This window comes from Pseudochaenichthys georgianus, chromosome 4 (genome assembly GCF_902827115.2).
Source record: "Pseudochaenichthys georgianus chromosome 4, fPseGeo1.2, whole genome shotgun sequence".
Classification (NCBI taxonomy): Eukaryota; Metazoa; Chordata; class Actinopteri; order Perciformes; family Channichthyidae; genus Pseudochaenichthys; species Pseudochaenichthys georgianus.
The window spans coordinates 40,270,568-40,294,317 of record NC_047506.1 but is presented as its reverse complement, the minus strand read 5'-3'; the positions used below and the strand labels follow the sequence as shown (position 1 = coordinate 40,294,317).

At 41.4% G+C, this 23,750-nt stretch overlaps 1 protein-coding gene across 4 annotated transcripts in view; it reads left to right on the top strand.

Moving 5' to 3' along the window:
- The window catches only part of ect2 (epithelial cell transforming 2), an 80,887-nt gene that overhangs the window by 7,053 nt on the left and 50,084 nt on the right, over positions 1–23,750 (top strand). For 3 of the 4 annotated variants that reach the window (XM_034081930.1, XM_071203011.1, XM_034081929.2), the window contains 11 exons: positions 1,859–2,041; positions 5,992–6,081; positions 7,392–7,499; positions 12,494–12,567; positions 14,166–14,296; positions 14,430–14,545; positions 14,792–14,854; positions 15,964–16,189; positions 18,808–18,932; positions 20,567–20,686; positions 20,789–20,857. In XM_034081930.1, the coding sequence (XP_033937821.1) occupies positions 1,859–2,041; positions 5,992–6,081; positions 7,392–7,499; positions 12,494–12,567; positions 14,166–14,296; positions 14,430–14,545; positions 14,792–14,854; positions 15,964–16,189; positions 18,808–18,932; positions 20,567–20,686; positions 20,789–20,857 (1,305 nt within the window). Of the gene's footprint in view, positions 1–1,858; positions 2,042–5,991; positions 6,082–7,391; positions 7,500–12,493; positions 12,568–14,165; positions 14,297–14,429; positions 14,546–14,791; positions 14,855–15,963; positions 16,190–16,357; positions 16,529–18,807; positions 18,933–20,566; positions 20,687–20,788; positions 20,858–23,750 lie in introns of all 4 variants that reach the window. The other variant, XM_034081928.2, reaches the window with a different exon arrangement.

The following is a 23,750-nucleotide window of genomic DNA, read 5'->3' as shown; positions in this document are numbered from 1 at the left end:
ATGCACATTTAATTAGAAAGGTATTTAACAATGTAACTAAAGGATGTTTGAGTGTCCTCTCCATTATGTGGGAATTAGCTTCCTCTCTGAGACTGAGTTAAGAAGATTGATAACAATCTCAACTTTACATACCTAAAGTCAGGGTGTGGTCACAATGTGTTCCTCTGGCCTTCATCAAGGCTGCAGCTCCAGTGTGGTTTGCCAGACACATTTCTTTGTATGAACACGTAACACATTTTTACCATTGGACAGAACAAAGCCATCTGTTTGAACTTGATTCAGATTTTAAGCTAAGCGAGGGTAACATTGGTATCAATCTTCTCATATCACTTTTAGAAATGAAGCCATAAGATGTTTGCACCATAATGCTTAACTATTCTCACAGTTCTCTAAAGGTATGTGGATCGTAACATTGTAATAACCAATGTAATTCTAACTGTGTGTGTGTCACTTCACTTTCTTCTGTGTCATCTACTGGATGTAATTAGTCTTTTATGCAGGTTTACAGGTATTCACTCCGGCGCTTGATTCAAACCGTTCTATTCTGTTTCAAATGAGCGCAATCTCTCCTTTTACAGAGTGCAGCGCTGATTGTTTTTCTGCAGCACTGAGAATGCGTTGTGTACGGCACAGAGAGAATAGCGTGTGCGTGTTTCTTTATGTGTAGGAGTGAATGACCCAGAAGAAGAGTATTTACTACACATAGTTTCAAGATGTCTGTAATGGTATTGACAGATGATCTGACCTTAGCACATTGTCAGGAAGGACACATATTTAACAGAAAACAAGGAAAATCTTAATTTAAAAAAACAGCTTACTGACTTTCCACTTCTTGTGATGCAACATATATAATGCAATGGCCTGCACAGTAAAGAACTAGGTCGAACTCAACAGTCTAGGAAAGGTTGTGCAATTGAAGTCTTAGTGTTTAATGATAGTTTAATTCCAGCATAATCAATTAGTTTCCTCTCTAACGTTTACCAATAACAGGAAACATGCTTATAATATAAACTAATCAATTACAACCAGCCTCACTAACGAGGCTAACCAACCCGTGATTCACTGCTAATTTGCTGAATAATCGCACTCTTCTGTTGCGTCTTTCACACCAGCGCTTTTCCCCAGCTCCCCTTAGCCTAAGTGAATGTGTGTCAGTCTGAATTGACGCTGTTTGGCATCACATCGCTGTTATGAAAGTTTCTCTGGTATAAAATGGGTGATGTTGGCATAGCAACCGAAGCTAAACTGACTACTTGCTATTGCTATCCTATTGTGGCATAAGCCGTTTTCTACAGGCTCATTTTACCGGCGTATTTTTATTATGATTCTACTTGTGATAGTCGGACACGACAACCTGTGCAGCCCATGTATTGATTCCATCCGATAGCTGCTATAATACAAAACAACACGTCTGCCTCTCTCCACAATGATCGATAACAGCGAACGGACGGTCAAAGTAAGGTACAAATAAACAGAATCACACGAAGCCTGGTTAGTGTTGCCTGACTTTATAAACTGTGTTTATAACCACTACTGCTTGTAGGCAGGCATGACAGTCGACCCATGTTCAGGGGAGGTGTGTTTAGTTTCCTGCACGCGACGTAAGCGACGCCACCTCTTAGCTCCGAAGCTCTTGCCGTCTAGACCGACCATTTTTTGGAGCTGGAAGTGAACCGGATTCCGGAGCTAAGAGCCGGCGCCGCTGCGGTGTGAACAGGAAAACCGGCACTTTTCAGGCTCCATCTCCGAGCTGGATCTGAAAACGCGTTGGTGTGAAAGGGGCATGTATGTTGCATTACCTTTTAGTTGTCCATCGTGAACTGTTCCGGTACTAAATCCTGTGATTCTTCCTATTCAGGACATCAACACCCCTTGCATTCTGACAGACAGCATCCAGGAGTTTGCAGATGGAGAGAACACTGATTTTGAGACGGTGTTCGTCCTCACAGACTTTGATTCTCCTGACTACAGCTACCTCTACAAACGGGACAACCGCATCGTCGGGCCTCCTGTCGTGCTGCGCTGCGCTGCAAAGGGGGAAGTAAGTAACTGATTCACCACATATTTATTAGAATCTCTGGGGCATGAAATGTTTCACAGGCATGTATTCTGGAAGAAATTAATCTCAGTAGAATATCTCAAAGTGGAATTTCCCCCCAAAAGCTATGCTTCTTAAACCTTTTCAACCTGAAATTAAGAATATACCGAAATGTACTTGAGTGGAGGAACCACCAGATGCAGGCCTTAAGGCCCGGACACACCAATCTGACACCAAAGAACTCACACAGACGGACCCCGACTGTTGTGTCGCCTCGCGTCTCTGCGTCTTGGCCATGTGTCGCACTGGAACACACCGCAAAGACTTCAGGCGACGGCCAAGAAGCACGTACGAGCTATGCATGCGTGAGTGGCAATAACTCTCCTTACCAGCAGGCGGCGGTAGTGTGTATTCGTCATTCAAAAGAGGCAACAACCGGAAGACAGACTGCGTGATAACCGAGAGAAGAAGAACAGACTGCGTGATATAAACAAACAACACATAGCGTGTGCGTTCCATTTTCCCTCTACAGCGAGAAGCTCACGGGGCTTTCCCGAACCTGAGTCGAGAGCTGGAGTTCAATGAAATCTCAGATTTGCCTTCTTAATAGTTTGTTTGGGTCCCTCACTTCCGTTTCTTTAGCCGACGTTCCGGCTGAAAAGACCCGACGGTGAGGGACACACCAATCTGAGTAGGGCGTGTCGACGCTCATCGTCGGCCTGACGCCCACCGACGCCGATAATCGGCCTGCTGTGTCCGTGCCTTTAGATGAAACTAAGGTTTGGAACGGGGTGATGAACAGCTGTCCGTCTGACAGAGACTTTACATTGGACTCTGATGCAGAACATGAACAATAGGTCCTGACTGTAGCTCCTATTAAAATGACCGCACCCTCACATTTGTCAGCAGAAGACAGGACAGATATACATGCAGGTCTAGACTGCGTTGCAGGGTATCTTAAAATGGTATCTTTAACAGTTTTTTCCGTATGGCAACTATTCTGTTGAATTCACTATTTATGTTCATTTTTTTGTTAAAAACTCAGAGTACCAACTCATCGAGGAGAATAGAGTGGTGCGGTGATGATGCATTTGTTTAAAGGACCAGGCAGTGAATATAACAAAGGCTCCCTCAGCTAAGAGCTGACACAATTGGATTGTTCCTTTTTGGATTTTGGAATATTGAAGAAAATAATGTCTTTTGAAGTTTTTTATACTTAAACTTGTTGTTCAGCAGGATCATCTCTACATACAAGCGTACACGCCATCAGAAGAAGTAAAGGGGTTACATCATGGTGACATGACTTCACATCACCACCACTAAGCTAAAGCTGTGTATGGTTAGGTTTAGTCACTTGTAAGCAACCTCTGATTTTAAGACCCATAACATCTTTACATTCACAGTGGCATATTTTATGTAATAGAATAAAATATATTTTGCTAATTTAACCATAAACACATACACATTACTAAATTGCTAACTCATTACATGGTTGAAGAATCATTCCTGCACCACTCCATAGCTGGAGGACAGACGACCTCAACCTTTAGCTATGGTTTGCACTGCTAGGATAATCAGAACCCATTCAATGTTATTCATCATGATAAACACACACACACTAGGGATCGACCGATATGGCTTTTTCAAGGCCGATACCGATTATTAGTAATCAAGGAGACCGATATACATTTGCAGTAAAATCAGAAAATCTTGGTGTCAAAATGTAGAATAACACAAACTCCAACACAACTTCTTTGAAATGCATTTAAGCATATATTATGTTTAATGAACTTTTAAACATCTTACAACTGGTTTCCTCTCTGTGCCCTTTTCTTTAGTGCAGCCATCTGCAGTGAGTTAGAGAGAGACAAGAAGTGGGGCAGCAGGCTGATGTGCTTAACTAACAATAATGCTTAATTTATTATATCAAAACAATGCCTGTCTATCTAGCATAAATGTTTTTCAGGTCATGGTGTCAGATTAGCAGCTAAATAAACCGCCAGCACACACATACACACACTTATCTCCCTCTTTAACTGCGCCTGCGTGTTTTAAACACAACCTGCACACTGAGGTATAACTTTAGTTAAATAAACATCTAAGCATAATAAGCATCACACAAGATGCCTTTGCCCTGTGGAAACCCCGTACTTAAAGAGCAACTTGCAGGTTAGAGACACCAGTGAATAAATGTGTAGGAAAATGATGGATACACTAGATTTTCAATATACAGAAATATACACTACAGTGACATCTGGCGTCGTTTTTGTAAGACATTTTTACTTCCGCATAAAAAAAGCCTCCCCACATGACCTCCCGCGTGTGACGTAACATGAGGGAGAGCGGCCGGTCTAACGTATGAATAAACATGGATCACAATGCTAGTTTTGACACGGAAGAGGTTGAAAATATATACTCGAATGCATATGATTTATAATTATGAGCCTTCAAGGCGTCCAAGAGACCAGGAGCAGCCAAGGATTAGAAGGAATAACGGCCATCGGCGAGAAATGGAGTTGTGGTGTGAGGAGAACCAGTGGAGAACAGGGCCGCTGTCTTGGTGAGTGACCGGTGTTCCAGATCAACTGGTTTACAGAGGTGGGGCACAGTTTAACCTGAGAGGATCACAGTTTATCACAGCTGAAGACTTCTGCACGCTGCTTTCAAACTGAGTAAACAACGCACGCTTCACTGGGAGGCTGTCTGAAGGTGTACACAGGTCTCAGGTGGACTTGGTTTCACATTAGGAACGATATTCAGTAATAAGTCTGGCAACAATAGCTGGTTTAAATGATTTATTGGAGTTCGCAATGTTTTGAACAGACATCCCCAGTCAACTCGTTTTTCTTTTTGTAGTCCTCGCTGTTCGCGTCCGGATATCGCCATCGTAACCACAACCTCACACACTGGTACTGCATGTGCATCAAAGTCTTCCTATCCAGCCCAATATACCAAAAGATTTATGTAAACGACAGAAGAAGCGATCGAAATGTGTATTTCAGTCGAAGGCCACGCCCCCCACATCTGTAAACCAGTTAATCGGGAACACCGGCGTTAGCTTCAGTTAATGTTAGCTAACGTCAGTCACATCACAACATTGTAAAGTTAGCTATCATATATCAGGCTATAACTAAATTAGTATTGATAATATAGTAACGTTACTGGCAGGACTGTTGATACTGATCCATAACAGTGCGCAAGTATCAGCCGTATCTCGTGTTACCTAATGCAACTCCACACTACGTCTTACGGTGCTGTATACCGGAGGGGAGAGAGAACGAGAGGAGCGAAGGGGGGAGAGAGATGTAATACGGTTTCCTGATGAACGTTTTGTTTGATAGGCCTCATCTGTGGAGAGTATGTGCTGCAGGGAGGTGGATGCACCTCGCACAATGCACCCAGGACCGAAAACTAGCTCCGGTCCTTTTCCTGTTAGGGAAACTATGGACTCGATGTCCTGACAGGCTGGAGTTTGTGCAACCTGCACACCATGATTACAGATGGTGAAATGCAATGTAAAATTACCGAAAAAATACCAGCTCACTAAATCACAACCGCTCAAACCAACTACAAACTACTACCGCGGATTGGGCAGAGAACGAGTCGGAGAAAGTTGCTCCCCTATGTGACGTAATATGACGCGTTTGACGTATGACGTTTTAAAAAAGTAGCCGAGCTCAAAACGGCTCCTTCCCCTCTGAATTCCTGCCCTTATGTCTCGTAAAACATATAAAATCCTGCATTAACTTTTTTAATTGTAATTTTCAGGCAAGGTTAAGCATAAATCTATTAAAAAAAAAAAAAAACCTGCAAGTTGCTCTTTAAACAAACGTTGATGCATTAGTTTGTGATTCCTTTTTTTCCTCTGGCAGCCGTTCTGTTTTAAACGGAACCTCTAGTGCTATTTGGGGGTTTTCTTTTTATTCACCCCTTTTTTATTTTCTGCCCCGCAGCCTCTACAGTTTTCATGTCGTCCTCTCTACTCCACCACCATGCTGAACCTGTCGCTGTGTTTCACTGGCTTCAGAAACAAGGAGGAAATTGTGAGTATACTAATTTCAAATGATGCAACTATTTTTGTTGAGGGATGAAAATGGGGTACTTTCTTAATGATCATTCTGCGTGGACAGATCAGTATTGTGTCATATGCAGCAACATCTCAAAGAAACCGCTGAGGCCATGCAGCTGAGTGTCTGGGTGTCAACAAGACATTTTGAACCACATGTGGTTGTTTGACCCTCAGCCATTAAGCAGGGTGTGCAGCCTCTTCCCATTTATAGGCCGTCAAATAAAGCAGCCCTTTGGGGTCTGCGGATGGAAATTAGCTCAAAGCTAAAATCTGGCATATTTACACTTGAAGCATTATTTGTCTCAAGTGTTCATTAATGTGCATTGTCCCTGTTCAAATAAACAATGAAATGAAAATAAATGTATACAGGCACAATTCACCCTTTAGCTTCTCTATGATGCAAAACAGTGGGGAACAGTTTTCCTAAATTGCTGTGTTTTCATGTGCTTTACTGTTTCCGCTGTCCTTCTCGTCACTACTGTGTGAAATGATTGGTTTGTCAGTTTGAGATATGGAAGAACAGTGACAGGAACAGGAGTGAAACTAAACTCCAAAACAGATATCCTTTTAGAGTTTGAACAGCTAACTGCTAACTAGCACAGCGATACATGACTCGGGTCAGGTGTGGGATCCCAGGTCGGACACCAACGAGAGCTAAGATTGATATAAGGCTATTACAGATCAAATGGAATCCTTGTATACAATTAGTTGCTCTTGTTTAATTTGGACCTAAAATACAATGCAACTCAATATTCTAAACTAAGCACAAAAAGTACGGAAATGTGTGTTTGGCAGATTATTTCTTTGTTCTAACAATGCTCCTTGGCAATACATCTTATACCATTGGGGGGGGCTTTTTATTTCCCTTTTTTAAATGGTGCCACATTTGTGAGGAACATGCATTTGTGGGATGAGCAGCAGAGCTGAGTATGTGGGTTGTGCCCATGACACATTTGCCAAATCTTCTCTGCCAATGCCAAACAGTTTTTTTTTGGCATTGGCAATTTACCAATTCATTAATTTAACAAACAGCAGCCTCAGTAGCGTGGGGAAGAACCATAGAAGCCACAACAGCCTCTCCTCCTCATGCTGGTCACACACTGCTGTGGGATGACATCCCACTCTTCAACCAGCATTTGACGCATTCAGCTAGCGTGGTCGTGTTGGTCACTCTGGCCCTGCTGAAGATGAAAAGTTATAGAAAAAGCCACCAGCAAAGCCAAATGTTTGGTGAATATTGTTTCCCTCCTAGTGCTGAGCTCATGTTCGTTTTCTGTCCTGCAGAAGAACTTGGTGAATCTGGTTCATCACATGGGGGGGACCATCCGGAAAGACTTCAGCACCAAGGTTACTCATCTCATCGCCTACTCCACACATGGAGAGAAATACAGGGTGTGTACATTTTTCTTTAATTTCTGTAGTCTAACTTTCGTTTAAATCAGTGGGTATCTCACTTCAATCAGGGATGCAAACTTGTCACCTTTCGGACAAATTTGCCATTTTGAATCCAAAATAGGTCGTTTGTGTGATTCGTGTAGATGGGGGGGGGGGGGGGGGATGGGGGGTCTGGGACCCGGAGTAATCTGCGGCCGCGAGCTGTTATGTGCCATCATGACGCACATGGTGTTATTTTTTTATATATTATAATGAAGCGCGAGCTGTGTGCTCGAGTCTTCCTGTCTGTCGGCTGAACTCTGCTGCTCCGGAGGGTCTAACTTCAGCAGCTACATTACCTACGGTGCGTTCGTTAATAGTAACTGTGCGGTCCGGAGTTAGCTGTTAGAACGGGCCGTTCAGGTGTTCAGAGCAGAGCTGTCTGTCGGAGCGGCAGAGCGTGATGTGAACTGAAAAGTTTTTCTGTTTGACATACTATTTAAGGAATCGTGGAGCTAGCTAACTAGCATACATTGTCACTATCTGCTAATTTTAGCTTTAGTTTTCTAATAGGCTATAAACAGAGGTGGCATAAGTTGTCTTGTACTAGATTAAAAGTAGAAGTACTCAGATCTTGTACTAGAGTAAAAGTACAAGTACTCAGATCTGGTACTTTAATAAAAGTAGAAGTACTCAAATCTTGTACTTGAGTACAAGTAGAAATACTCAGATCTTGTACTTGATTAGAAGTACTCAGATATTGTACTTGAGTAAAAGTAGAAGTACTCAGATCTTGTACTAGAGTAAAAGTAGAAGTACTCAGATCTGGTACTTTAGTAAAAGTAGAAGTACTCAGATCTTTTACTTGAGTAAAAGTCGAAGGAACTCAGATCTTGTACTTGAGTAAAATAGAAATACTCAGGTCTTGTACTTGAGTAAAAGTAGAAGTACTCAGATATTGTACCTGAGTAAAAGTAGAAGTACTCGGATCTTGTACTTGAGTAAAAGTAGAAGTACTCAGTTATTGTACTTGAGTACAAGTAGAAGTACTCAGGTCTTGTACTTGAGTAAAAGTAGAATTACCAGAGTGTAGGAAAAGAGCTGTTATTTTTAAGGGGGCGGGGTTGATAGGTTTATCTCTGAAATAATCACCAGGATAATGATTGACTGTATTGCCAGCAATCTACTTTTTCTCACAGAAAAATGTATAACTCGCTACATCTCTCAGCCAGCCAAACTACTACTCAAGCAGCATGCGTTATGCCAGTGACCACCAACTGGCGGCCCGCGGGCCACATCCGGCCCGCCAGACATTCTCATCCGGCCCGCACGACGGGGGTGACTGTGGCGTTGGCGGAGTGGTTACTGCGTTCGCCCCCCACCCATTTCTTTGTTTACAACGTCTCGTGAGTAAGGTGCAGTACCGGAGTCCAACAGAGAGGCAGCAGCTGCGGGACAGTAGACTGCGTACTGCGAAACCTTCCCTCCCCTGAAGAAGAAGTGATCCTTCGTGGTGAAGAGTCTGGTTAATGCGCTCCGCACCACAGCAGTAGCCCCGCTGCCACAGAGTCCAACAGAGAGGCTGGAGCTGCGGGACAGTAGCCTAGAAGCAGGGTTGGGTTGTAACGGAATACATAACGGCGTTACGTAATCAGAATACAAAAATCAAGTAGGCTAACGGCCCGTCCACACAGCGGCGTGCGCTGACGCTTGCCGGCGGGCGTGTCTGAAACTCGACCAACAACCAATCACATGAAACTCCCGCCCCTGACACACAAGCAGCGGTTTGATTGGCTAGAGCTTGTACTGGCATATGATTCGATTGGCTGACGCCTCGCCGAGGCGTCAAAAGTTGAACATTGCTCAACTTTTTCAGCGAGCCACGCCAGCTACGCTCCATGTCGCTTCCCACGATGCATTTCGGCTAAAAGTGACGTCACCCCATTCAAAGTGAATGGGGAAGCGTCAACGCACGCCGCTGTGTGGACGGGCCGTGACTGTATTCAGCTGGCGTTACATTTGAAAAACGAGTAATCTGATTACAGTTACTTTCGTAAACCTGAAGTTAATACATTTTGGATTACTTATTGGAATTATTGGTGGAAAAGTTTCCTCATAAAATGTAATATTCATTACCGGCAGAACTGTGTGCACACTGCACGGCGCTGCAGCATGTCTGTGAGCGAGAGAGATGCAGCGTGTCTGTGAGGCCCCGCCCCCGCACGCAGATGAGAGAGAGAGATCTCTTTTAAAATATATTGAAAGTTAGAAACGGAGATGGTTAGATAAAATGTGCAAGATAACGTTTATGTAGCATTTCTTTATTGTCGAAATGATGACATTTCATAACGGGATGAAATCAAAGTGAATGGCCTGCTGCTGCTGAATGCATGGGGCAAGTGACTGGAACAAGTTTTAAAAGTTATTACATCGTTTCAGATAATAAATAATAATGATAATTCATTCTATTTAGGGGCGCCTTTCAAAGCACCCAAGGACACCTTACAATGCATAACATATTCCAAGGAAAGGTTTTAAGACAGTATAAATAATGCAGTCTGGGTGATGTTTTTGATGTGGGTGCAGATGAGAGAGCTGTCCAGAATGACACCAAGATGTTGTGTTTGAGTTCTTGATAAGCCATTAAAACAGTAAAATACGTGTCTCCTGTTCACCAAAACATACCCATCTGTTATGGAAAAAGAAAGTATTCCAAAAGTATTCTAAAAGTAATCGGAATACTATTTATAAAATTCTGGGCTATATAAAAATCGCTGGTCCGCGATGGTGTCTATTGGTTACATTTCGGCCCTTGGACAAATGTAGTTGGTGATCCCTGCGTTATGCCATCATCTACGGAAAATGTGCATTCAGGAAAGCAAGTTCCCGTAAAGGCGAGTGGATTTATGGCAGGCAGTGAACCATTGATAAAAAGAACGGCTCTCACCAAGTACGACTCGGTTCCCTTCGTTCGTACCAAAGAGCCGTTCGAAAGAATAGGATCGTTCGTGACCGACACATCACTAGCAGCTAGTTTGAATGACACTTGTGAATTTACTCAAGGTGTAACTAAAGTCTGATTTAAGAGTTCATTATATTTCACATCATTAATCCAAATCTGTAAAGTAACTAAAGGTATTAAATAAATGTAGTGGAGTAAAAGTACAACTTTTACCTCTGAATTGTAAAGGAGCAGAGGAGTAGAAGAACAAAGTAGCAAAACATTGAAATACTTAAAGTGGACCTATCATGCTATATTTGAATAATATATTGTAGGGCCATACCTATATAAAACATTAGCCCTGTTTTTGCAAGGGCTGATTCTGTGAGAAGTCTTCTTCGCTGCTTTTGTGGCAGACTACAGCGCCACCTACAGGCCTGGCATATGTACTACAGCGTCTCCAGCGCTTTCGACGGCAATGGCCGTGGCTGTCTCCTCCTGATAGGTGGAGAGTTGCCCATATAGGCGGAGCTCCTCGTTTCTGACTTCAGAGGATTTTCAAATCTGTATCAGTCTGTATCAGATCCGTTGCAGCCCCGTTTTTAGAGATTTGGGTATGGAGGAAAAGAGAGAGGGTTGTGTTTTCTGACACTTGGTGAGTTCCCTGACACACCGGGGACACATATTCATGTATAAAAGACGTACAAAAGTGCATTTTGCATGATAGGTCCCCTTTAAGTAAAGTACAAGTATCTCAAAATTGTACCCAAGTACAGTACTTGAGTTTATGAATTTACTTACTTTACACCACTGGCTATAAAGACAGAAAGACTAAGCCTTGCACAGAGGCATGAAAATACATTTTAAAAATGCTCAACAGTGCTGCCAAAATTATAAACTGACTGCTTCACAATTAAAGTAAATGCTTTTATATATTTCTATTAGATGTGACTCTTTAGCGTTTCTGTTATTAACTGCTGCTTTAGTTGCTCTGACTGCTAAAATCCTCTGTTATTCCTCATTTTAAAGCCGATATTCCGTGGGGTCGGGGGGGCTCGGATCCTTGTCACCAGAGAGAGAGAGAGAGAGAGAGAGAGAGAGAGAGAGAGAGAGAGAGAGAGAGAGAGAGAGAGAGAGAGAGAGAGAGAGAGAGAGAGAGAGAGAGAGCGAGAGAGAGAGAGAGAGAGAGAGAGAGAGGAGAGAGAGAGAGAGAGAGAGAGAGAGAGAGCGAGGAGAGAGAGACGAGAGAGAGAGACACGAGGAGAGAGAGAGAGAGAGGAGAGAGAGATAGTTTTTTGCATTTCCTTAGGAATCGACGAGCAGAACCGAAACTAACACTTCTAAACGAACAATGGCGGACACGTACAATTTGCGAATGAGTTCTGCCTTTTGTAAACTGAATGTATCAATCATTTGTCAATAAATCAGGCCGAAAAACGTCACTTGTCCGCCGGACAAGTCAATTGAAAGATCTACTTGTCCGATATTGTAAATAACACGTCCCGGACGGTGGGACGTGTACTTTTTCGCACACTGCATACCGATCAGAAGTAATGCAAACAGACTAGGGAAATTGTTGTATTGAGAGTGTGACAGGAGAAGTAGGAGAGCTTATACTGATACAATTGTACGTTGATATATTTCATGCCTCTCTTTTCTTTCTGTTATCATCTTCTGGTTGACATCTGGAACAAGCTCCCAGAAACCTGCAGGTCCGCTGCAACTCTTACTACTTTTAAATCCAGGCTGAAGACTTTTCTTTTTGTCACTGCTTTTAATTGAACTATTCATATCTTAAATTGCACTGTAACTTTTATCCATGTACTTTTTCTTGTAATGTTTAATTGAACTATTCATATCTTAGACTGCACTGTAACTTTTATCCATGTATTTTTCCTTAATGTTTATTTTATTAGCTTTTCTTTTTTAATGCTTAATGTCTTTTTTTTTTTTTTGTAAAGCACTTTGAATTGCCTTGCGTTGAAAAGTGCTATATATATAAACTTGCCTTGCCTTGGTTGCACATTTACTTATCTGCGTTTTCACTCTGTCTTGTTCCCTCCTCTCTCAGCTTTCAGTGTGCATGGGGACGCCGATTCTCACTCCATCATGGATTCATAAAGCCTGGGAGAGAAGAGAAGACGTGTAAGTGAAGAAAAGGAAGGAAGGCTATCGGAGCTGCTCTCCTTTATAACAATATCTACATAATGCAGAGGAAAATTGAAAGTGTGAATGAGAAAAGTTATTTGGTTAGCTTCTCATTTGTGTATCCTGTGGTAAAGGCATGCCAAAGTGAAACATCTATTGTTTACTTTATGTTTTCTCTGCAAGCCAGTATTTGAGCACAGGGAAATATTAGATCTCCAGTTTTCTTTTTGTGGTTTATTTTCTCTTCTTTTTTTGTTTTACATATGAAAAAGTCTGCTGATGCACAACACTTTGTAAACCATACAAATGAGGTCTGCTGAATGATGAAGCCAAGTCCCACATACATTTGAGGAAAGGGGGTTGAATATTACGAATGATAATTGATATTTATTAGCACAGCTAACCAGAGTTAAAGTTTAAATCTTCCGGACAAAATGAGAAAAGTGCCGGTCAAAGGTGTTCTTTGTTATTTATTGAGCTTTAAAACAAATTGATAACGACTCGATATTTAACAAACTAATTATAGTAGATTAACTACATTATTCAAAAGTGTAAAGTAACTTATAATAACGGAGCGCTCTCTCCTGACAGCCCGTCAGTATCATGCAGCTCGCGGATCCAGTAATGAGTGACCCGACAGTAAAAATAAACATATCTATAACTAGTTTAGGTAGTTTGAGAGGTTTTTAAAATAGCTAAGTGTTTTTTGTAATTGTGTGTTTTGCTGCGCTCACCGCTGCCGGTGATCCGCTAGAGCTGCATGTCTCCGTCAGCAGCAGCTGATCCTGATCTCTCGCTCTCCCGTCAGATTAGACTTCACTCGCGTTTATGTCCATATCATAACTGCTTATCAAGACACCTAAACAATAAGCGTCGCTATGCAACCGGGTGAGGCCGCAAAGTATCGCGCTGCATTATGAATTTGTTTACATGCCCACCGGAACCCCGAGGCATTACCAACAGATCAACGCACAATCAACCCATACTCTTTCTCCACATTAAATGTTAGACATTAAACTTGACTATTCTTGTCTGTCACATAAGTGGCGCAACTGATGCTGTGTTGTGCTAAGGGGAAATGATTTTGACCGAAGAGATTTAGATTTTACGGTCTTCAGCATATTTTACCGGTCAAAGTCCGGTAATTACCGGTTAACGGGAACTCTAACTAACAACTCCTAAACACTTTAATGGCATGTGTTGTGCTGCGTGCATACTCTTGCTCAGTGGTTCTCAACTGGTGAGTCGCGACCCAAAAGTGGGTCGCGGACCCGTTTCGAGTGGGTCGCGGATGTGTGAGTGAAGACATTTTTTTTTTTTTTTTTTAAACTGGAATTTTGTTTCGGGCCGATAATTATCGTGCACCACTAAAAAGCAGTGCTCTTGGGAATCTGAGAGGCCTCAACAGTCGTTGTGCTGTCTCATCATGTATGTGTATGCAGGCCTTTCAGGAGCTTTAGGGGGTGAACAAATCCTGATGTATTCAACGATGTAGAATCAATTATGTTTAATGTACCTAATCTAAAACCACATTTTCAGAAATGATGACATGTTATTAATTGTAACCTTCATGTGAACACCCTTCATGTGTTCAGGCTCTTCCATGCAGGAGAAGAGGAGTTTCGAACAGAGTTCAAAGTGCCTCCCTTCCAGGACTGCATCCTCAGTTTCCTGGGTTTCTTAGATGAAGATAAGGCCAACATGGAGGAGAGGACTCTCAAACATGGTCAGTGTCATTAAACCTGTGCAGCAGTGAATACACACTTTGTTTCATACAATTCAAACACTTGTATTGTACAATTGTGTTTTGCACATGAACATGTATTTTCATCATCATATCCCTTTTCTCTGTCTCCAAGGCGGCACTTATCTTGAGGTCGGAGACGAGCGCTGTACACACATGGTGGTGGAGGAAAACTCAGTAAAGGAGCTGCCATTTTCTCCCTCCAGTACACTCTTTGTGGTCAAACAGGAGGTAGGGTTTTTTGTTTAAGAGTGAAGTTTAACACCTCTGATACTACTTTAGCACCATTTTGACAAAACAGGGTATTGTCTTGAGTTCTAAATGATCTTTTTAATGTATTTCCCTATTTCAGTAAATAATGTGAGCCATGGTAGCATGGTGGATTGGGTGAAGTTGCTAGTTTTATTGATTTCAAAGGAAGTTTTGGTCCTTATAAAAGCAGAGTTTTTTAGTTTTGTTTTCTCCCTTCTGTGTTAGTGGTTCTGGGGAAGCATACAGATGGACGCTCGGGCCGGAGAGTCCTTGTACCTCTACGAGAAGGTGAGTGCATTATCGCTAGGGGTTGGGTATATGACTGACATTTAGATTCCCATTCCTTTTTTTGTTGTGTTTTTCACGCAGTACTTTATCACGGTATTACAAAATAAAATAAATGATTTACATGATTCTGCCTTACTTCATTCTATGCGGTATGTATGGGAAAATATCTTGAGAAAAATATTAAAAATAGAAATAAATAAAACGTTGTGTTATTGACTCCTAAAAGCAATAAAATAATGTAAATACCTTTTTTGAGAAATACCCTGCCCCATAATGTAGTATATGTCAGCACATCTTTTCAGATTTAACAGCCATGCTTTCATTTTGAGGTTGCGAATGAACTCTGCTGCTAAGCAACCGCAATATGAGCAAATGTTTTTTTCCACAATCGTTTTATTTTTTCCAAATGTTTAAAAGCTCTAAAGTAAAGGGTGCCACATCATTTGTGATCCGACGAGCCAAACAGGACATTATTCTATATTAACATCTTTAACAGGTTAAATAAACAGAAAGCTTTACGTCTCAATCATGGCGTGCTGACCTTTGCCCATCATAAGTCATGGAGTTCTTGTTAAATCAGACAGAAAACATGATCTGTGGAGAGCTGGCAGTAGCAACGCAGTCTGTGTGGAAACAACCCATCACAGGTTTTATACTGCCTGTACATAACCGAGACAATGGTACCTGTTTATATGAAACATAGTTTATTGAGAGCTGTGGCTAGTCGATTGTGTGTGCGTTTGTTTGTTTTATCACCGTAACGACAGTAGTGCAAAATCCGGCCACCTCTATTTATAGGTGTTGTTACTAAATGAATATTATTTCAAGCCAAATGTATAAACACTCACGAACGGCAAAAGGAGTATCTCTCTTTATCTCAATGTATAAGAATTGGACTACAGCATTACACAACCATGAATCAAGATTTATACATAAAATAAATAAACGATATATATTCTCTATTTGCCTTCCTCACAGATAGCTGTTTAAGAGTTTCTGATTCAGGTTTCATCATCATCTTCAAGAGATACTCCGTGGATTCATGTTGCTTCTCCTTTTCACTCTCTCTTACTATATTGTCCTTTTTTCTTTTGTCCCGCTGCGATCAGAACAACAGCCCGGCCATGAAGAAGGCCGCGTCCCTGCTGTCCCTCACCACCCCCAACAGCAACCGCAAGCGCCGGCGTCTCAGGGACACGTTGGCTCAGCTCACCAAGGAGACGGAGATCTCTCCCTTCCCCCCCCCACGCAAGAGACCCTCAGCAGAGCACTCCCTGTCCATTGGCTCTCTGCTGGACATCTCCAACACCCCCGACACCTGCAAGGCCTTGGCAGGTAACAGAGAAATGACGGTTGACTATAAAACACCTTCTCCATCCGTCCCTTAATCTCTTTTGTTTTCGCAGTGACAGTTATACCATTTCTTGTATGTATCAAAAGCAAAATAACTGAGAATATAGTTTTAAGGAAAGCAGTAACGAGATCAACTAATCTCTATTTCAGAAGACAGAGTAGGGAACAGTTCAGAGAGCAATGCTGTGTCCAGGAATAAGATGAGAAGGAGGAGAACCAGGGAAAGAAGGAGTAGGACAGGCAGGGAAGAGAAGAGGAGGAGGTCCTACCTGGGGACTCTTCAGCAACAAGAAGAAGAGGAGCAGCAGACAGGATCCTCAGGTCAGGCTTTGCTTCAGGGTTACATGCATTGATCGTCAGAGGAGAGTCCAACTCAAAGCTGATATGAAGTGGAGGATAGAAGAATCTTATAATAGTTTTACTCGTGGATCTGAAAACATTTGGGATTGAGTTATACCCCGGCCAGCTGAGAGTAATGGAGTACCAACATGAACAGGGACGTGTGCAGTGTCACCTGACCTTACATTAGGGCTGCAACAAACGACTAATTTGATAATCGATTAATCTGTCGATTATTTCTACGATTCATCGGATAAAAAAGGCACCCCAAAAAAAATGGTTTTAACATTTTATTCAGAAAACTGCATTTCCAAATTGACAACATCAACACACAGAAACAACTCAAATGTAGGCTATAAAACATTTGCAAAAGCGATATAACAGCTTGTTTTTAACTAAATATGTCTCTTTAGGATGCTCCAACAAAAACAATGTTCTTTCAAATGATCAACCATGATAACTAACCTAACAGTTTTTTTAAATGCTTTAATGGACCTGAGCCGTTATAAATAATAATACATTATATAAGATTATAAAATTCTAAAAAATAAAATTGTGAATCACAAACAAAAAGTGTTAACAGGTTGTCTCTGCAGTTACACTTTCTTACACACAGCACACTGGGTCTCAACCCAACCTATTTTCTGCAAATTTGCAAACACTCTGAAATTGCTGAAACAATAAATTGGCATAGTTAAAATAAGTCAAGTTAGTCGTTACTTTGTTTAGTATTTGGCCATGTAATAAGCCGGATCATGTAATAAGCCGGATCATGTGCAGCGAGCCGGATCATGTGCAGCGAGCCGGTCATTATTGGAAGAAAAAAAACACCGACGGTATGATCACAGAGACCGACTCGAAGCGGAGGGATCTTGATTGGGTGTTTTTTGTTTACGTTTGAGATGTTCCCGCAGCACTGTGGTGCTCCCGTGCCATGCAAGTTCAATTTTACACAGTTTGCAGGTAACACACTTTTTACTGTTGTTTAAAGTGAATATTTTAGTCGGACCGTGCTTCTCCTCGCCTCCGCCATTTTTCTTTTTAGAGTGACGTAGCGAGCTCCGCAAACAGAGTAACAACATAACCCAACAAATCGACGACTGAATTAGTTGGCAACTAATTTGGTCATCGATTAAGTCGATTAGTTATTGCACCTTACATGCTTTTTAAAAAAACAACCTCTGAGGAGCTTTTGGGCCGTTTCCTTCATCCAACATGTCACGTAGCGCCTTAACAGGTATACACTGAAGCATTTCTTAGGATGTTCGTTCAGATGACTGGAAAACATCTTCAGTTCCATATTTACATATTCCTTGTATCGTTACATTTGTTCCTATAATATCTGATGAAAAAATAGGTGATAAAATGTTTTTTTACCAAGACAATTAAGATTACAACAAAAACACATTTAGGGTAAGGGTTGGGTTCTGATAGCTGGTTCCATTTGACCTCAGATTCCAACACACTTCCCCTTCATTTTAATTTACTCAAACTAGTGTATACCACATGTTTGTAGCAGGCTCCCTGCTTTTAGCCTGCACAAACAGTGGTTAAAATGACACACGTTATTAGGGTCGGATGTAGTTTAGTCTGCTTAATTACACATGTTAAACGACGGTTTTGTCTGTTGTCTGTTTCTTATTACTTATGTATTACAGTTGGACTGTTAAAATGGCTTTGTATGAGCGAGAATCTGCCTCACAATATGTATACAAGGTTTTACAATTCAATGTATGATTTAAAAAAATAAATAAACAGAAACTACATTTTAGAAAAGTCATCGTATAAAAAACCTAAGCAAACCAAACTTGTATAAATAATAAATGAATTAAAACAATATTCATATTTTCATACACCCCTAATGTTATAAGTGACCCTATGATCATACTCATTGCAAGTCCAATGAAAAGTCCTGTCATAGAAAAGTACACGATTCATCCAATCTAAAGTCCACTTGACCTCAATAAATCCCTTAAAGGGTTTGAAAGAAAACAAGGATGTTGAACCCCAACCCGACTGCGTTGCATGTTATTCAGCAGCCAGGTGACCACATCCCTGTTGACTGCCTTCATACTGTGGCCCATCGTGTGAACATAACCTTTTTACATTCTAAATGAAAATTGATTACAATTTGTTATTTAAATTCAGCTCACGTTTCATTCCAATTGCTTAAACAGTAACATTGGAACATGCATTGTCTGTCCTTGCATCAGTGCAGTATTAACAACTAGTCTTCCTCCCCCGCTGTCTTTTTCCTCCAGAGAGCTTAAAGCCTTCCAAGAGTTCCACTCCGCTTGTTTCCAAGCAGTCAGCCAGGTGGCAGGTCTCCAAGGAGCTCTACCAGACTGAGAGCAACTATGTGGAGATTTTAAACACCATCCTCCAGGTAACTGTGTGTGGATGTGTTCACACAATGTGGGCAATTTTAACACTCACTCACAGGTGGACCAGTCGGTTGCCACTGACAACAGCTTGAGACTAAGCTACCATTATTAAAGGTGTGCGTGTTAGCATGCCCTCACTTGGCCCGTTTTATCAGTTATTCCCAGCAGAGAGTCAGACGGCTGCCGAGTGAGGGCTACAAACCCTGCCTCACCATTTCTTTCTCGACACTACAAATTAAATTGTTTTTTCTTTATCTTTCTTGAACTTCCCTTTCATTTAGCCTACACTCACTCCCTTTCTGCCTCACACATCTATAGTGCATGTTTTTCCATCTCCCTCTCTTATCAACTGTCTTGTGTTTTTGTTGTTTTTTACTAGCTTTAACTGTTCTTTACTCACAAAAGGCCGTCTGATTTTAACTTTATCTTGGTATATACGGCTTATGGAATTATCTGGCATGAATACAAAAAAGGAACACACCAAATGGCGAGGCAGCAGATAATATAGGCCCATGTTAATAAGACAGCGACCTGCCAATTTAGATTGCATTTTTCATCTGAACACAACAGAAACAAAGGTAGACTGCCAATGTGTGTATGGCCTTAACATTGTACAGTGAGAGAGACAAATCCTGTTATCCACTATTTTTTCCTTCATAAATAAAAGTGTATTTATTTAATCCTGGGACATTTATTGTTTTTCACAGAATATGAAAAGTTCATAAAATATGAAAGGTTATACTGTATGGGACCCCAAATGACCCAGAGTAGGATTATACCAAGCCACCAAATGTCATCGTCTCCCAGCTGGCGCATCGTGCCTGTAGCACCAATAAAAGAACATTAAAACGAACATGTCATTTTTTTATTTTATTTTTATTGAACCTTTATTTAACCAGATAAATAGCATTGCGATAACATCTCATTTGCAATTTTACACTGCAGTTCTGCAATGTCCCATCTTGTCTTAAATACACACTCTTCTGTAATGTGAAGGTGCATCCTTTTGTTCAGAGCTTATGGCGTGTCCACTTGGACCCGCTTTGGTATTACTCATACTGACACACAAGTCCCAGCCCCAGAGAAATACAACACATCCTTACACAAAATAGTTCGACATCTTGTCATGCCCCTGGCTCGGTCTCTGTTGCTATGCACCAGGCAGACCTGTAAAGACCTCTGCCCTATAGTTTAACTGTCTCAGTGTGACTTTGTTGTAGGAGTCGGTTTGACCACAATTTTAGGAACTCAATTACAGTTAAATCCAGCTGCTTACTTTTCAACTGTCAAGAATGCAATGTCAAATGTACATCCTATATTTAAGCAAATGGATGATACTAAGCCACTACATAGTACCATCCTGTTTTAACATAGTGATAAAACAGCGTCTGTTCTTCTATAATTGTGACATCTTGAGGTCCTGTTACAGTCTTACTGAATGAGAGTAGTGAAACTGAAGTCAGTTGCTAACCTGTTGTTGACTGACAGAATCAAGACATGCTACATCATGTAAAGATGGAACAAGTGGAAAATATGGATGTGTATCTTAACTCCTAACAGAACACGTGTTATGATTTATGCTTTACTGCAGTTTTAATGTGTCTGCACTTCTCTCATGTCTGTTTTTTATTTGCAGCTTTTCAAGATTCCATTGGAAAAAGAGGAGCAGGTGGGCGGACCCATCCTGGCTCAGGAGGAAATGAAGACGATATTTGGCAGCATCCCAGAAATCCACGATGTTCACACTAGAATAAAGGTAATGTGACCTCAACTCATACACATTTCAAACAAAAGATTGTGGTGGTTTTAATCTTGAAGAGGCACTGTTGACCTAATTATTTCTCTGTTTATTCATAAGGGTGACCTGGAGGATCTGCTGACAGACTGGTCAGATGACAAGAGTGTAGGAGACATCATTCTCAAATATGTGAGTACTAACACAGTTTGCAAATGGTGTTCTTTGCATCTTTATACAACAAGGTCCATACACATAGTAATTTCCGAAGTTTCACACTCATCTGTAGGAATCTTTATAATAAATTAAGCTCCTTTGTTGAAATAGAATCAGTTTAAATGTGAGGTCACATCATCAATCAAACAAAAATATTAACACACATAAACAAATCAAAAGGAGTTTGAAGCCATTGATTGGTCAGTGTCGACCTGAGGAGACTGCGACATGCTAACTCTGACCTGTGGCTTTGGGCTTGCATTGTTTATTCTGTTACTAGTAAAATCCCACTTTTATAGTATTGCTTTTTTGTGATTTTATTTGGGTTTTATTACGTTCTATTTATTTGACTGTTTCATTGTGTGTTTAGTTGCTTTTTTTAGGTCATTTTATTCTCTTATGTATTTAAGGGTCTGTTTTTGGTTTATGCTGTCAAAATTATCGCGTTAGCGGCGGTAATTCATTTTTTGAATTAATTGCATTAAAATATTTAACGCATGTGCAGAATGTCCCGCCCCATACATCCCACCAGTAGCAGCGCCAGGCCAGGGTATGGCTGGGGTAGGCTACACCCATACCAAGAAATGGCTTAGCCCCACCATGAAAAATGATGTTAATGTAAGCAAAATAAAGTCCACCAACTCGCGCCGAGAATTGCACAGACAGCCGTTAGTAAGATTGAATTCAGTAGCCACTTGTCTGGAAATACCGAAGACCAGAAACGTTTTTGAAAACTTTTGTCACGTAGTGATCGTCTTCTCAATAGAACATCTTTGATAATGTCTTCTGGCCAATCAGAATCAAGATAACGGCGTGGTGTTGTTGCAGGAAGTCCCGACGGAGAATACTTTTGCTGTAGTACAGGGGTGCACATAACTGGTACGCAGGTTATGTGCGTAATCTGAAATGCGTACCGTCACTTGTGTCACAAAGCACATTTGCGTACCGACGTACTTGTGAAGCTTTTCCAGAAGGCGGTTAGATCACCGGACGACAGAGTCGGTCTCCGTGTGCACAGACAGGGCTGCTGTTAACGTCCGTCTGTACAACGGAACTGTGCCAAAACTACGCCAACCGGCTGCGGAGGGAGACTCCCCCCCCCCTTCACTGGAGAACTGCGCTAAAACAGCTGATCACAACATTCACACTCTGTGGTCACGAAGTACTCCACTAGCCCCCCCCGTCGACTTTCCTGAAGTACTCCCCCGTCGACAGAAATCAACACGTAATAAATTAAGACCCTACGGTTTGATGATTGATAGGTGCTCTCTTTCATTTTGACACACAGAAAAATGTTACAATAAACATGTTAAATGGATATATCCGCCTTCTTTCATTTATCTTTCCATTCCCACAACAATATACATAAAGAAATGACATATTTTGGACATAGTTCGAATGGTGATTAATCATGATTAATTAATTTTTAAGCTGTGATTAATCTAGTTTTTATACATAAAGTGTTACCTATTAACACTGGGGCCTCTTCTCTTTAACATCTACATGCTACCACTGGCTCAGAAAATTAAAAACAACAAAATAAGTTACCATGAGGCGCTTTCACACCGCAGTACTTTTCCCACTTTAGTTCCGATATAGTTCCGAAATGTCGCATTCACACCAAAAAGAGCCGGAACTAAATTAGTTCATCAGAACCTTTTTACCCCCCCTTCCGTCCCTGCTAGAGAGCAGGAACTTTCGTGGGAGAAAAAGGTTCCTATGTCTGATTGGCTGGGCGGATTGCAAACCACGCCATATAAAACTCCCAAAAAGTTTTGTGAAGCCGCCATTTTATTATCCTCGCATTAGCATTATTAGCATTAGCCCAGCCAGGGCTCGAGCTTAAGGACGTCCCGTCGTCCCGGGGCCGAAAGAAATAGTGTCGGGGAGGATAAAAAATCATTTTGGGACGAGAAAATAAAAATACCCTGCTAATTCTACTACAAACGGCGATGAAATTGAAACCGACTGCACGTGTTGTGTAGCACACAGTTATTAAACCTCCTTGTCAACATAAACACACAGGCACAAAACATTTAGAAACCCGCGAAATACACACATGTAGCTACAGCTGTGCCGCCCAGCTGGCTGTGCCCGCGAATTCCTGGCCCGCAAATTCGCGGATCTAGCTATGTACGGAGTGTGTGTATTTTGCGGGTTGAGTGATGCACAATGGCATCCCATGGAGGAATTCTGAAATGTTTTACCGTTGCATCACAAAAACGCACAGCAGAACCAGACCCTTGAGCGCTGGCCTCTTTATTTACTTACTCCTCTTCATCCCCTATGGGTAATAAGGCTGAGATGAGAACTCTCCATCGCATTTAGTCCTTAGCAATATATATAATATGCGCCTCTCCCCATGTAGGGATGGGTACCGAGCCCCGGTGTTAAACGGGCCCCGGGCCGGAATTATTAAAGACAGTGGTAACGTTAAGCTCCGATGTTATCGGACTTTTTATCGGTACAGGAGACATTTAAAATATATATGTCATATGTATTATTGCTACATAAACATTTATTACGTTCCCTTTTGGGTCTAGGGGATCCCAAGAGAAGAAACACAACCAGAGTAGAATTGGTATAAGTTACAAGTGGTTTATTTGTTACTATAAATGAACAAAATGATATACACAAACAAAGGGCCAAACTGTTGCTATTTAACAAAAGGAGAACTCCAAAAGAGAGTTGTACAGTATTATCCCACAACGGGTAATACACAAAAGGAAAGAAAATACCTCACTTCTAAAGTGGAACAAAATAACAAACAAAAGGAGGCTGTGCGAAAACACAGCTGTTGCCGATCTACAGGCGCTAATCTATCCTGGGTCTAAGCGATACACACACAAATGCTGATCTACAGGCGCTA